This window comes from Geospiza fortis, unplaced genomic scaffold (genome assembly GCF_000277835.1).
Source record: "Geospiza fortis unplaced genomic scaffold, GeoFor_1.0 scaffold94, whole genome shotgun sequence".
In the NCBI taxonomy this organism is placed as follows: domain Eukaryota; kingdom Metazoa; phylum Chordata; class Aves; order Passeriformes; family Thraupidae; genus Geospiza; species Geospiza fortis.
The window spans coordinates 626,444-640,792 of record NW_005054394.1 but is presented as its reverse complement, the minus strand read 5'-3'; the positions used below and the strand labels follow the sequence as shown (position 1 = coordinate 640,792).

At 36.2% G+C, this 14,349-nt stretch overlaps 1 protein-coding gene across 1 annotated transcript in view; it reads right to left on the bottom strand.

Annotated features, from left to right (window-relative positions):
- PHF20L1 (PHD finger protein 20 like 1) overlaps nucleotides 1-14,349 on the bottom strand; it is a 54,379-nt gene that overhangs the window by 21,910 nt on the left and 18,120 nt on the right. The window contains exons 8-11 of the mRNA XM_031060888.1: nucleotides 12,244-12,326; nucleotides 8,260-8,512; nucleotides 6,114-6,299; nucleotides 5,701-5,907 (exon numbers count right to left, since the gene is read on the bottom strand). Of these exons, the coding sequence (XP_030916748.1) occupies nucleotides 5,701-5,907; nucleotides 6,114-6,299; nucleotides 8,260-8,512; nucleotides 12,244-12,326 (729 nt within the window). The remainder of the gene's footprint in view (nucleotides 1-5,700; nucleotides 5,908-6,113; nucleotides 6,300-8,259; nucleotides 8,513-12,243; nucleotides 12,327-14,349) is intronic.

Below are 14,349 nucleotides of genomic sequence, written 5' to 3'. Positions count from 1 at the left end.
CACCACAATACCACTAGTTGGAAAGCTGAAAGGCCAGCAAGAACAACAGAAATTGGTGCATCACCTCCTACAGCACACAGCACTTTTCAATGCCAGGTGTCCCCAGCTGCAGGACTGCTCTGGGCTGTGTAACCCAGACAGCAGCAGCTGCTCAGCTCTGTGTTCTGGCTCCTGCCACACAGCACGAGCTGCACAGCCACACCTGGAGCTACCATCCTTCTAAGAGTGATTCAGGCTCTTGCTTATGTCTGTATTTCAAGTGCCTTTGGCTTACTGGAATACTTATCATTGACACAGAACACTATCCAAATTATTCCTTTCTTAGGTTTCCTAATTACCACTTGTCTCTGTTACAGGACTGAACTGCTCTGCCATCTGTAGAGCAATAAGTATATTTTAGCACATTAGTAAAAGAAAAAAGTGACACTTTCCCACATCATCATGCTATCAACGTCTTGTCTCATTTCTAAAAAGAGCTCAAAAGGATCACCCAAATGCACGTAATTCATTTAGGTCACTGCCATTTTGATGAAAAGATGCAAGAACACTCCATCCAAACAATCTCAAGAGAAATTTAGTCTCAATGTTAGATGAATTAGTATTTAAACTTCATTATTGAGAAGAAATCCTGACCTGACATCCAAATATAATTTAAAACCAACAGTCACAACACAACAAATTTCAGTATCTCAATAATTTTCAACGCAAGCACATCTGACAAAGTGATTAGTAACTGCTTGAGGGAACACTTACATTGGGCAGAAATCTCTCCAGTCAAGCAAATACCCATCTTGCTGTCAGAACTCCCCAAACTGCCCTTCTATATTAACTTGAAAACAGAAACTGCTATTATGCCTGTATACATCGCAATGTTATTCTTGGATTTTACTTTTCTTCATTGAAAATCATTTTAGATAAAGAATCTTACATTCTCAAATCCTACATAAAGTGTCAAAGCTTGCAAAGTCTGCTTTTCAACTGTGCAATCACTATGCCTTACACATAACCACAAAATTGGACAAGGTGGTCAGTCAGAAGGGCAAGTAACAAATACAACCAGGAAATATAAGTTCCTACCTTTTTTTTTTGAACTGCTACTTTTAATTGCAATTTATTCCTGTGAAGGAGTCTAGCCAGTCACCTCCCACACAGTGAGAGTGGGAGGTCTGCAGTTAACACTCGGCAGAGAGAAAGACGACCAGAGATTAGACTTGGTAAACTAGTGATTTTGTCACCATTCCAGAATCAATTTTATCACTAGAAGACTAATTTCAGATTAAAAAGAAATGCAAACCACAGCATTCCCAGTCCAGTTTATAACATGCTTCCAGTTCTACTTCTCCTGTTACAGAACAGAGAAGTGACACAAGCCCCCTCATGCAAGGACAGGATGTTGTGCCACAAGTACAACAGCACAGCTGGGCTTGCAGTGGTACTGCTTATTGCAATTCATCAAGCTCAAATGAATTGTAGCAATCTGAAGCAATTTATTTTGTTGACTGGTATTCTATTTCATGGCTTTCCATAAAATAATATCATAAATATCACTATCTGCATTAATAAACAACTTAAATCATATTGCAATAGAAATATCAATCATGCTGGTCATGTTTAATTTAGTGCTTTGAATTTCCAGTGCATAGATTAATTTTATATTTAAACAGACTTTTAATTGCATATCACAGATTAACACTGGAGCCTGCCCAAAATGATGTCTTTAGGAAGAACAAGCTGATAAAACAGTTCTTGCTTGCCTCATGACCAGCCCAAACTGGGAACTTCAGGGCAGACATTAGAATGGCAGGCATTCAAATTAGGGAGTAAATTGTACTGTTAATAGATGGCTGAAGTAAAACAAACAGCCACAAAGTAACATGAGAAAGTAACAAGATGAACAGTTAATCCCTCTTAAGAGCAAGGTAAATGAGAAACACTGGCAAGAGTTTTTAAAAAGCAAGCAATCTCATTTTCTGAAAATTTTGTACGTCAGCTGTTTCTTGTTCCTGCTGCAGTAAACTGTTACCAAGGAAATTATATAAAAGTATGCAATATCTTTTTTCTTTTAGTCTTAAATTCAAATTTCTTCCATATAGTTAACCTAATGTTACCCTACCCCCAAAATCATCTGTTGGTGTTAGAATAGAAAATAACAGCTAGCGATAATATTGTTATATCAGCATTACAAATATTATATTGTTAGATTAGGAAGTGTAACAATATTTTCCTTTTACTTAAACTTCAAAACCCAAATTGCTTGCTGAAATTATGTTTGCTCAATATTTAACAGTTCAAGTAACATAAATGGTGCAGGGTTACAGAAGCCAAGAGAAAAGATCACAAATTTAAAGAGAAGCACAACTACAGAAAGACCTGAACCTCATATATTCAGAATGACAAAACTACTGTGCTTTGCAAGTATTCTGATTGACTGTGGATTTAAAATCTTTGAAATGCTAAAGTGACCAAACACCAGTTATCTGCATTTTAAGTAATTTGCAAATGAAAGTAAAGATTCTTAGATGTGTGCGCAGTATCAGGTGACCACAAGTAGGAACTCACAATAGTTTAGTAAAGCAGTACCTCTGTGCAATAACTAATGGGTAGTGTACAGGTCTCTACCAAAGTGCAAAGTACTTCCACGGAGCATTTGGATTGAAGGAATTAACACAGAGCTTTTGTTTTCCCTCTACAAAATGTTAAGGTGTTAATTTTGAGCAATGATTTTAAAATCTATGTGCTAATACTGTGAGCTGCCATTTATGCCTCTGCACTTCAGTGCACCTAGTCCTCTCCTCTGAAAACACCATGTCAGTACCTTCTGAATAAAGTCACTAAAATGCATCATTTTTAACAACACCAAATCATTTTTTCAATTGACTCAACTGATAGCCTCCCTCAGAAATCACAGTGTGCAACATCACAAATCTCTGGGTTTAAACCAGCTCAGCTCTGTTACAGAAGGGTCAGGGATCAGACCAGGCTGTTCCAGGCTAAATACCATCGTGAGGTATCTCTGAAATTATTCACAGTTATCTACTTCAATGACTACAAAGACAGCAGGTCTAACTTAAGTGCACTTAACAGAATCTGTAGTGATGTCAAAATCTAGAACTCCAAATATGTCCAGACTGTGTTAATAAAATCTTAGCAGCAGAAATACCATAAACAGATGCAGATTTCTAATAGTTCTTTCAGACCAAGAAAACACAGTTACAGAATTATTTGGATTTTACACCAGAGTTCTCAATTTGTAATGGATAGGGTCACAATGCATACATTTAAACAATGCACTTAGGTAGATGTTTCTGCATAAGGCAAATTAACTTTTCTCAATTATCTGAAGAATTGGCAGGAATGAGAAAGGAAAGCTTTGGGCACCTCTCCTGTATCTATTTGCTTGCTATTGTTTAAACAGATAATGAAAAAAGCACTGATAAATATAGGGTGAATCCTATTTATTTTCCTGAAGCATGCAAGAATTTGGTGTAATTATGTGTGCTTCAGGAACATGACTTGAGAATCTGTGCTGTTTCAAAGGCAAAACAATGCCTTCTAAAGCAGAGAACACAACAAATTTATTCCATTATAGACTAATTCCAGAGGTTTCAAACCTGAACTTTAAATTCACGTTTTTCTTTTTCTTCTAAGATTATGAGGATAAACACCAGAGTTAGAAGACTGGGATGAACCCCAAACACATGAATTTTACTTATAGAGTCCTAGTGATACCACTGACAGAGGCAGACAGGTCCAAAACCTGTGATGAAATCTGTGAATTAAAGATATCAAACTGCTTAGTTTAGTCTTTCAGGCCACAAAGCTGATATTCAAGAAGCTGTTGGGCTACATGCTGCAACCTACTGAAAACTTCTAGCATTTGGACAAAAAGTCAGCATGAAAGCTCAAGACACAGTTCCATTTATTGCATGATGGAAAACTGTAATACATGAAAATTAAGAACAAAACACATGAGCCTGGAAGGCAAAACTCATAAGACAAGAAATGTAGCTGGCAAATCAGTTCCTTTAGATCATATAGATATTAAATCATATAGATATTAAAAAAGGCTCACTAAGCTTTATATACAGTATAAACTCTATCCTCTGGAGGCTGCAAGCACTTCCAGCTTCCCACTATGGCCTCAAGTAGTAACAACAGACAATTTTATAATGGAAATTTTCCCTGACACAAATCGTGTGGACATGTCACATAATTCTGGTAATTAAATAAAAGTATCTCTAAATGAAATTTATTCTTTCTTTTATTGCTTCACTTGTGGCCAAGACCAAGACCCAGCTCAACAAACATGTCCTAAGTGCACCCCTGAGTGCTGGGTTTAAAACCAGATCACTCTGCCCCGAGCCAAGCCCTTGACAGGAGCAGGCAACTTCCAGCATGACCAACTATACATAAAATGAGCTAGAAAATATATCAGAAGAGCCAGAAGTTAAATTTCTAGTAACTGAAATGAGTTTTGCCAAACAGGAAACAGATGGCTGATGGAAGCTGTTGATTTCTTTTATGATCCTGTTCAATGAGTGAGCAAATACAAAACTCCCAAAAGCACTTGTCTTAGTGGCAAAAGACATGACATAAAAAAGACTTCTATAGAAGTAATTTTCCCAGGAATCTGTAATTCTGCTGCTATACCATGTATCAAGGGCAAATGAAGACTGTCACATGGTTTCACTCAAGTAATTAAGTAGTATTTTAATATTTTTAAAAGCTTAAGTGGTGGCTCACTAGAGATACCCATGACCCTTATTTTGACAAATTAGTTTAAGAGATTCATAGATTAACAGACCAAGATACAGTTTAACTGTCATAACTCTGTCTTTTAAGGTCAGGCTGTTCTCCCTTACTATCAATCACATTTATCAAAAACTTTCTGAGCATAATATAATAATTTGATTTTTTCCCCTCTTCACTTTTCTGAAAACTTTCTCATGAAATAAAACAAAACAAAGAAAGACTTTAAATGAATTCTTTCTTAGAAGCCAGTTAAAAAATAGTATGATACCCACATATGAGTCTTATAAAAATTATATGAACACCTAGCACCCACTGGATGAAAACCTCCCACTCTTAGGGTCTGCAAAGCACTGTGTAAATCCTTCCCCCAATCTCTCGGTTACCTCTATCCAAATGCTTCATGTAAAGCACAGTAGTCAGCAAACTCTTAATAAGGGAGAGGCAGCCCAGAGCTGCAGCACTGGGCTCTGTGCTGAGGGTGACCAAGTCTATATAAAAGTTATTGAGGATTTTTCAGTATTTTTAACTAACATTTTGTAGCAAGCGAAGGACAGAATTTCCACAGCAAAGAGACGCAAAGCAGAGGAATGCTGACTGTTTTTGAGAACACCGCTGTTTTAAAGCCGAAGCCACAAATTAGTATGTTAGTAAAGACTTCACTTCATTAATTATTTTTACAACTTTTAGCAATAGCAAAAATATTTCTGAGGTACTGCTCACTACATTCCACAGTCTCACATTCTCCTTAAATCATGTTAGAAATGCCAAAGCAGCTCTAAGCCAGGGAAGACAAAGAATATGCAGATGAGTGGAGTCCAGAAGAGAGGCAGGTTTTTGAGTGCACAGAAAAGAAAATAAAAAGCCTCTCCTCTTTCTGTGGGATTGAATACACACACATTTGAACCCTACAGCTATAAATCTCTCTGGTTGTATACTGAATCTCTTTACCTGACGCTGTTGTAGCTACTCTTCCATCAGTTATTGCTTTGGAAGGAAGATATGCAATCATCTGAATATCTTCCTTGTCTTTACTGGAATATTCATTATGGAAAGTGGATTCTGCGGATAATGGTGCTGTAACTTCCGAACTACGGCTTAAATCAAGAGGGAGACATGGTCCACGCTTCTCAAGTGACACATGAGCAACATCAGGTACTACATAAAAGAAAAAATGTCATATTAAAAAAGACACATGGGTCCAACAATCAACAGTCTGGATTGCAGCGTTACATAACATAGGAAAAGCAAACAGCTTTAGCTACAGCAGTTCAAAATACCCCATTAGCTGAAAACCATGAAAGGTCTAACTTTTATGTTTCAATTTCTCTTGGGCAGTTCTTTATTAGATTAAGATACATTACCCTCCAATTTTGATGATTGTTGGTTTTGACCACTGATGGAGAACACTTTTCCATCAGTAACTGAAGAGGGAGAAGAAACTTTTTCTACAGAATCATCAGGCAAGGAGCAAGTGGCTAAACGCTGTGATCTTCTTCTCCGTTGGCTATGTTTGTAGGATCTAGGGGAATTCACTGGCTGTGATGGACCTAAAAAGAGATCTTTCAATGTTCATGAAGCAGAGAGATACACCATCATCTTACCGCAGCATTTGAGAGCTAAAGATGGGGAGTGCTTTTAATAGCTCTTATTTGCAAAGTTGGTAATCACAGCCAAACTGGTAAAAGTAATTACAGAACTGTGACTACTAGGAGCAAATTAAGATTTATGCTCAAGACATGATTCTGGGTTTTGCTTATTATAAATTACTAAGGCACCTACTTCCCCACTGGTAAAGGTTGTTGTTTTGTGTATTTACAGTAAGCAACCCTCCCCATAAAATCCAGGCAGCAGGTTACTTATAGTGGAAGGGGGGTAATAGGATTTAACAACAAACAGAACAAATGATCACAATTAAAGATCTAAAAAGTCGTGGATAATGTTAACATACAACTTAAAAAAATAATTGAAAACAGTGTTTAATTTTATATTCCACCTCCTGCCTTCTGATAACCTGATATCAATACCCCAACTGAAATTCCAACACACATGCATGGCACAGTAAGAAGGCTCCAGAACTTAATACTTAAAAAAACCCAAAAAATGGGGGAGGAGGACTGATATAGGTTAATATAGGCCTGATTCATTAAAAACAAAAAACCCACATTCCCCTACCTCTCTTCAATATTACCCAGTTCCACTAAATTTTGCCTTCAAGCAGTTTTTAGATTCAGATATACAGATTTTAAAATTAAGACGCAGCAAAACTAACTTTCCACTAGAGGTAGAAAAACGTTGCAAGCCAAAGATTAAAGGCAACACTAACAAGATCTAAGCTACTAAGTGACCAAGTTTTAAATTAGCTGTTTTTAAAAAATACTGCTACAGAGAAGTCCAACTTAATCCAAAATAAAAGCATGCTTCAGGAAAGCTACTTACCATTGCTCTAGGGGTGGGGATGGAAGGCGTATTACAATATGGATGACTGCTAACATTTTGTGGGGACAAAATACAATTTTTACCAATGTGTCCTGAATAAAGAAGGCTGAATTTGCACTCCTCCCTCTGCCACTCATTTAAAGTTATCTATGAGCAAAGATTAAAAAGAAACTTATCTCATAAGTGAAAATACAAAATCAAGGTTGAGGGGGACACATGATGCAGGTTGAGTTTTCCATCCTCAATCTCTATACTAAAAGTGAAAAAAAATATGTTGCTTTTGACTTATTGAAATCTGCATTTATGTTAACCTTTGGCCTCAGCATGTAATATTCTTTAGGCAAAGAATCTGGCACTAAGCAACACTAAAAACCTAATGTAATCTCAAAAAAAATCATAGAAATACCTTAATATTCACAAAAAATAGCATATTCAAGCATGCAGCACAAAGCTTTCCCTATTCTTCTGATAAACAGTATTTTCGTGCTTGGCAAATCAGTTACACATGTTAAGAAGCTGAACACCCATGGATTTTTTCTGGGACAAGGAAACACAATTTTTAACATTTCTCCACCACAGATCTTGAACCCATCTTCTCTTTCACATCGTGTTTGCAGGAAATATCACATAAGGTGATGAATGCCACAGCCAACAGGTACAGAACATCAGCCTGCTGAAGGTGAAGTTTCTCAGAGAAGGAAAGGTCCACACCAAAGTGTACGTCTTTTCTTTTTAATGAATCAGGCCCTTTTCAGAAGGGAGGTTTGATTTTTCCTGTATCACTGTTAATGCTAGTGTGGAGATTTAAGCTAGAGGGAAAGCCATCCCTTAAAAACCATGACTTTATAAATATCAATATATTATTTAAATGTATTATTTCTGATAGAGTATTTCAAAAGCCTTATTAAGTGACTTGACTTTTAAAATAGTGAGCTACCCCTAATTCTCCCACTTGGACATTTTATTTAAAGCAGATTCATTTTTAAAGCAATAGCCATTTACAACCAAAGAAAATTTCTGTATATCTCTTAGAAGTAGTTACGGAATTTTTTTTAAAATGTCTGTGCTCACTAGTTTTATTTATCACAGCAGAAGGAAGCTGAGAGACCAGCGTCAAATCCTCGACTTGTATTAATTCTGGGGAAAGTGGTGATTTAGGGGGCTTTATACACCCGGAAGAATCTCCAGATTCTTGTTTGCATTTCTTGCTGCGAGCCTTTCCTGAAGACAAAGTTGAGGATAACAGTGCAGGTTTCTGAATGTTGGCAGAACTGCTAATATCAGCTTCATTTTTTTTCTGACTTTGTGGTTTAGGTGAAATCTCCTGAATAAATAATAAAAAATTGATACTTTTATTTCAGTATCTTCGTTGTAGTTCTTGTATTCTATTTTGATCTTTTTAAAAACAATTTTAGTACTCAAACACATAATAAAGCAACATTATTTTAAGTACAAATGAAAACTATTTAAAATGCATCACATTAAATTGTGCTTTTTTTAAAGGAGCACTACCAATTGTTTTCAGTATTCAGAATACTCAATTCTTACTATTTGAAATACCTGCAAAAAAACTGAAAACAAAGCATTTTTCCCTCTATTCCCAATTTAAAAATGCAATGAAGTATTTTTAGTTTTCTCTTTCACCTTCCCTGTCAGTGCAGCCTCCAAGCAGAACCTGGAGAGCATCTGTTCCCAGCCAGAACACACACTGATGCACCATCACAGAGCATCTCATGCTGGAAGGGACCCAGAAGGATCCTCAAGTCCTCCTCCCTGCTCCTCACAGGGCTGTCTGCTGCTGAATCATGACTGGGAGTGTTGTCCAGACACTCCTTGAACTGTGGCACTGCTATGAGCAAACAATCCTCCCTAAGGAGGATTGCAGCTCTAAACAAAGTTGCCAAGATTTTCCCTACACAATCATTTTCCCATCCAGAGGCAAAAAAAAAACCCCAAAAAAACCACACAGTTCCTCAGGAAAAATTATATTTAACAAGGAATTTGTATTTTTGAGAAACTGAAAAAGTTGATAATGCTCCTTTAAGGAATGTCTGAAACAATGAGAAATTTCCAATACTGAGCACACTCTCGCACGACCCCTTTCAGTGCTGGGAGTCTGGATTTCACCACATTCTATGTTTGTGCAAACATGAAGAAATCACAGCTTCTAGCACCACAGGGTTAGACAGATTGCTAACTGTCAGGGGAAAACTAGCAGATGAAGAGTTAAAACAGTTTTTGAAGGAAAATAAGTCAACATATAACACATCTTTCCAAATTCCTCAATTTTCATCCTTCTTAACACAAACGGTACTATTTTTAGACCATTAGCATGCATTGACAGACATTAGCACTTTAAATTTTTCACTCGAAGTTCTTCCTACATTACCAAAACTGTGCATGTGTTACAACTTGCCTAATAAGGCAATATCTGAATATAATTTCTTAGGCCTGTCTCCCTTCTCATCTCAGTTACATCATACAGCATAGTACCATCTAATAAAACCATAACTAACAAAGCAGAGAGGTACTTCTAGAACATGTAGAAGTACTACTTTACCCAGACTAGAAACATGGTGATTTGAGGGTATTATTGAGTTTTGTTATAAATTGCAGTTTTATTTTCCACCAGAACTTTCCATGTTCCAATGGAGGAAAACCAAAAAAAAAAAGCAAACCAAAACCCCACAAGTGCACATTCTATTTCTGTAAAAGGGTGCCCCTGAATGCTACATGAATGGCTCGCTGGGAGTATCCTGTAAAGATGCAGTGCAAAACATCCCATTCAGCAGACATCAGTTCTACCTTGCATAACTCCATTACACACATACTAAGTGCAGTTTATTCATTTAAATAAAATATTGCATGAACTGTAGAGTATACCTATGCTGGTTATGAGAGGTATTACCAGAAATTAATTAGAGTCGTAACTTGTAAAGAAACAATTTTATTGTTCATCTTCACAGATGTGAAAGACATACTACAGCATCCATTACTTTCAAATTACAAAGTTATTTAAACAAGATTAAAAAAATTAAATTAAGATTTTGATAAGGTGCTTAACCTCTTAACAGGACAAATTAACATTAAAAACCTTAATGAATTAATGTTATCCATCTACTCAGGTCTTGGTCAAAAGGAAATATAACATGACATACCCTAATACAATTAAATAAACTACTGTATCTGCAACTAATCGTCTGAGGTTTTGGGTTTAAGACAACCGTAAACTAAAAATGTATAAATATAAACAAAAACTTGCATCAACAGAGTCAGTTTTCGGCTATTGGCCTGAATATTTCTACCATATTCTGCATTACATTATTAAAAAAGCCTACAAGATATTTTATCCATTCAATTTTATAGCAGTAGCAGACAAAGCCTCTAAGGAATGTCAGCTTCACTATCAGAAAACCTTTTGGGGAAGGTTATAACTCGGCCATTTTAATTTCACTTTGCACAGGAACTCAGGGAAAAAAGCTTTAAGCTCAAAAAATTTCCTCCCCACAGTCAATCGTCTACATGTTTGTGAGGTTTCTGGTTTTAGTTATACACAAAAGAATAGGACAATTTGGGATTTCAGATGCCTCTTTAAAAGAGCTTAACTATTATTTCCAAAAAATGAGGTTTTTGAGACCATTAGCATGTAAACAACGACAGAGACATCTTGTTTTTTATATCTGATCAATAAAACAGGAACAGCCGAGTTACTAAGTCTGAGAAATAACAAAAAGGTTATAGTAAATATGCACTGCAGTTTATACTGTTGCATACACAGTCTATGTAAACCACAAAGTCCCATTCACCGCAATGGGATTCTGCATGGCAAGATTTACACTGTAATGATTCTCCCAAAAACAACATGCTGTAAGCCATTTCACAGTTTTTTGCACATTGAAAATATCACACACAGTAGCAAGAAAATCATAGCATCTTTAATATGCAAAAATTTGAGAAATGGAATGTCATGTCAGTACACTGTAAACCTTTATGCAAAATATCGGTCAATGCATCAGCACCGCAGTGGCTCCACCAGCCCTGACAGTGACAGCATCAAAAACAGAAAATCAGGTTCCATTGACTCTCATCCAATGCAGCATCAATGGAAAAACCAGAGCAATGCAATTAATATATCAGCTCTAAAGAACCAGTACAACCAAAATATCAAATCAGGTTTGGGGTAGGGACTGTTCATAGAGTGTGCCGAGGCTAAAGAACAGAGGTGCTCGCTAAAGAATTGCAGGCAGCAAGGCTACTTTGTTCAAATGCTGCTGTTAAAGAATGAAAATGCATACAAAAAAGCTGTATTAAAGATACATTAAGGCTCTGATTTAAATAATTGGAAAACAAAGATGTCCTGAATCAAGACTACTGTTCATCCTTAGCTTGCTTTACCATGCTCAGGCATTCAGCCCTTTTAAAATGCAAGATAATGCACAACTCGGAGTCAAGCAATGCCTGAACACAGTGCAATAAGCCAAAGACAAAATGGCAGCCTCCAGATCCTGCCAATAAGCAGGTTTAAAAATCAGACCCTTAATATTATTTAAAAGTTTCTTTTTTGTATTTATTAAAATACACACTCTTGCAAAATGTATGGCTCATTGAGCAGTTCATAAAACACATACAAGCCTACAACACCAAACTCTTACAATATAAAAGAAACTTCTTTTAAAAGAAGTTCTAAGTGATGTCAAAAACCCTGTTTCAAACACAAATCAAATTTGTGTAAGGGCCTGTTTCTAAGCCAGTCATCATTCCAGCTATAAAACTGGACCTTGGGACACTGGTCTCCTCATATTTGTTGCACGGAGACTTTATTTTGTTTTCTGTTAGTTTTCTAACACAAAAGCTCATTATTGAAATTCAAGTTAACACTGTGGTTAGAGACAATTAAATTCCATACTTCTGGCTCTGCCAGAAATGTAAACATAAGATAAATTTTCAGTTCCCTGTTATATCTGAAGGGGAAAATTTTTATGTTGTAGGTACTACATCTCCATGGCACACTCCAGTGGGAACTTTGCAAAAGAATCAAACTCTACCATTTCATACCTGCTCCAGGACTGGAGCTGTTTCTTTGTTGCCTTCCTTTTTTTCAGCACCATCTGCAACAACAGCTTTGGATGCCAATAAACCTTAGGAGAAAAGGTGCAGATATTTTTAGTTAGAAATACCTTGCAACAAGAATTCCTAGAGAAAGAAGTAAAATATTGAGACAAGAAATACGAACAGCACAAATCTACAACATGAGTCTTTCTGAAATGGCTCCACACAAGGCTGAACACTTTGAATTAGAAGAAACAAAAAGTTAAAGGACATCCCAACAATGGCATGCCTACATAGGAAGCATTTCTTTGGCATATCTACTGACAAGAAGAAAATCAAATTATCAATTCTAAAATGAAGCTTTGCCATTCTTCCAAAGCCCAAGCACTTGAGCTTTAAAACCAAACATATGATACATAAGTAAATTTTGAAATCAGAATTCTTTACAAAACTTTTCTCTCTCCCCTTTCCAGTCTTTGAGAAATTCACATCAGAATTTGTATTACTACTTCTTAGTTATAACACATGCAAACCTTTCTTAGACATAATACAACAAGGGATTTAATTTCCAAGCAGATATTCTCAGGAGTGCATCTCCCAAATTACCTCAATAAGATGACCATATTGGGAGCAAATAATATATTAGAATATGTAACTTCATTCACCAGGTTATGTAAAATATCATTACTACAAAAAATCTGTAAAGACAAGGGAAATATAAATTCAAGAAAGCTTTCTGTCAGTGAAATATGGCAATAGCTTCAGTTGTACCTCACACAGTAACTTTAACTGCCTAACAATGGAGAGACAGAAGAAGTTCTACACCTTTTAGAAAATACAGAACTGATAAAACCTAAAAAACAAATCTGAATAAAAATTTACATTATAATCTCTGGGAATGTCAATATTAAGAGTGAGGAGTTCAAGTCCTCAACAGTAACTTGAAAAAGTCAGAGGGAATTGCTATTGCATTCCATAAAAATTAGATATGGCCAGAATTAATTTAAGGTTTACAATGTCCAAGGAATTATAAATCAGTGAAGTCTGGGCTCTCAGGAATCGTTCAAGACATTAAAACAAAACAAAAAAAATTCAGCATTCAACAATAAATACCAAGTGTTTTATCTCATTTACTATTTATGTTAGATTAAACTATGCTTTAGTCTAGGTAACTGAAAAGTAGAAACTTACTTAGTCCTATTAGATAAAAATGAAATTATTAGGTAAGATTTTAATTCTGCATTGGACTACATACAAGATTTAGGTTTTATGGATTTAATTTAACATTTTTAACTCAAATTATCCTATTTAAATCACGTTGTAAAAAATGCAGTGTTCTTTATCTTTGCAATCATGCATTTATATCAAAAAGTGTAAAATCATTTTCAAAGTCAAGTTAAGTTGAGTTTTAAATACAAAAGAAAAGCAAGCTTCAGTTTATGAGGAAGCATTTGTGGTTCTGTAAGCCACAGGCTGCCCAGAGAAGACTGGGAGACTAGGAGATTTCAAGACCAGTCTGGATGGGGCTTAGATAAAGCTGGTCTGGTGGATAATGCTGGAATTAGAACTTAACTGAAAATAATACTCTTCCAACCCAGACCATTCTGTGATTCTCAAATTCGCTGATTTTTAGTTTTAGCTAGATGATCCCTGCTCAGAAATTCAACTTAGTAAATCAATCCACAGTCAGATCTTTCCATAGATAATCCTTATGATTTCCTTTTTCTCTACACAATGAAGTATTTTTCTAACCAGGCACCATGCCTGTAGGACAAAGCATCTTCACAAGCTACTGCAAACCAGGACTACAGGCTCACCACCCTGTCTGTAAGAGCACCTAAGAAAGCAAAAGCAGGGAGTGGCACAGTGAACCAGGAATGTTTTGTTCTGCAAGCTCACTGCAGTGATTATCTGGTTTTAGGTACCAACACAGCAGGAGAAGACACGGAAGCAAACATTCCAACATGGGCAAAAACTGATTGGAAGATGACGTTAATGTGTGCTTAGCAGAGGATATTCTTCACCTCTGGGAAATGTAATTGTTACCAGTGCTAGCAGCAAAGAAAGGGCAAAAGAAACAACTTTATTTTGTTGAATGGTGAGCAAAGAACA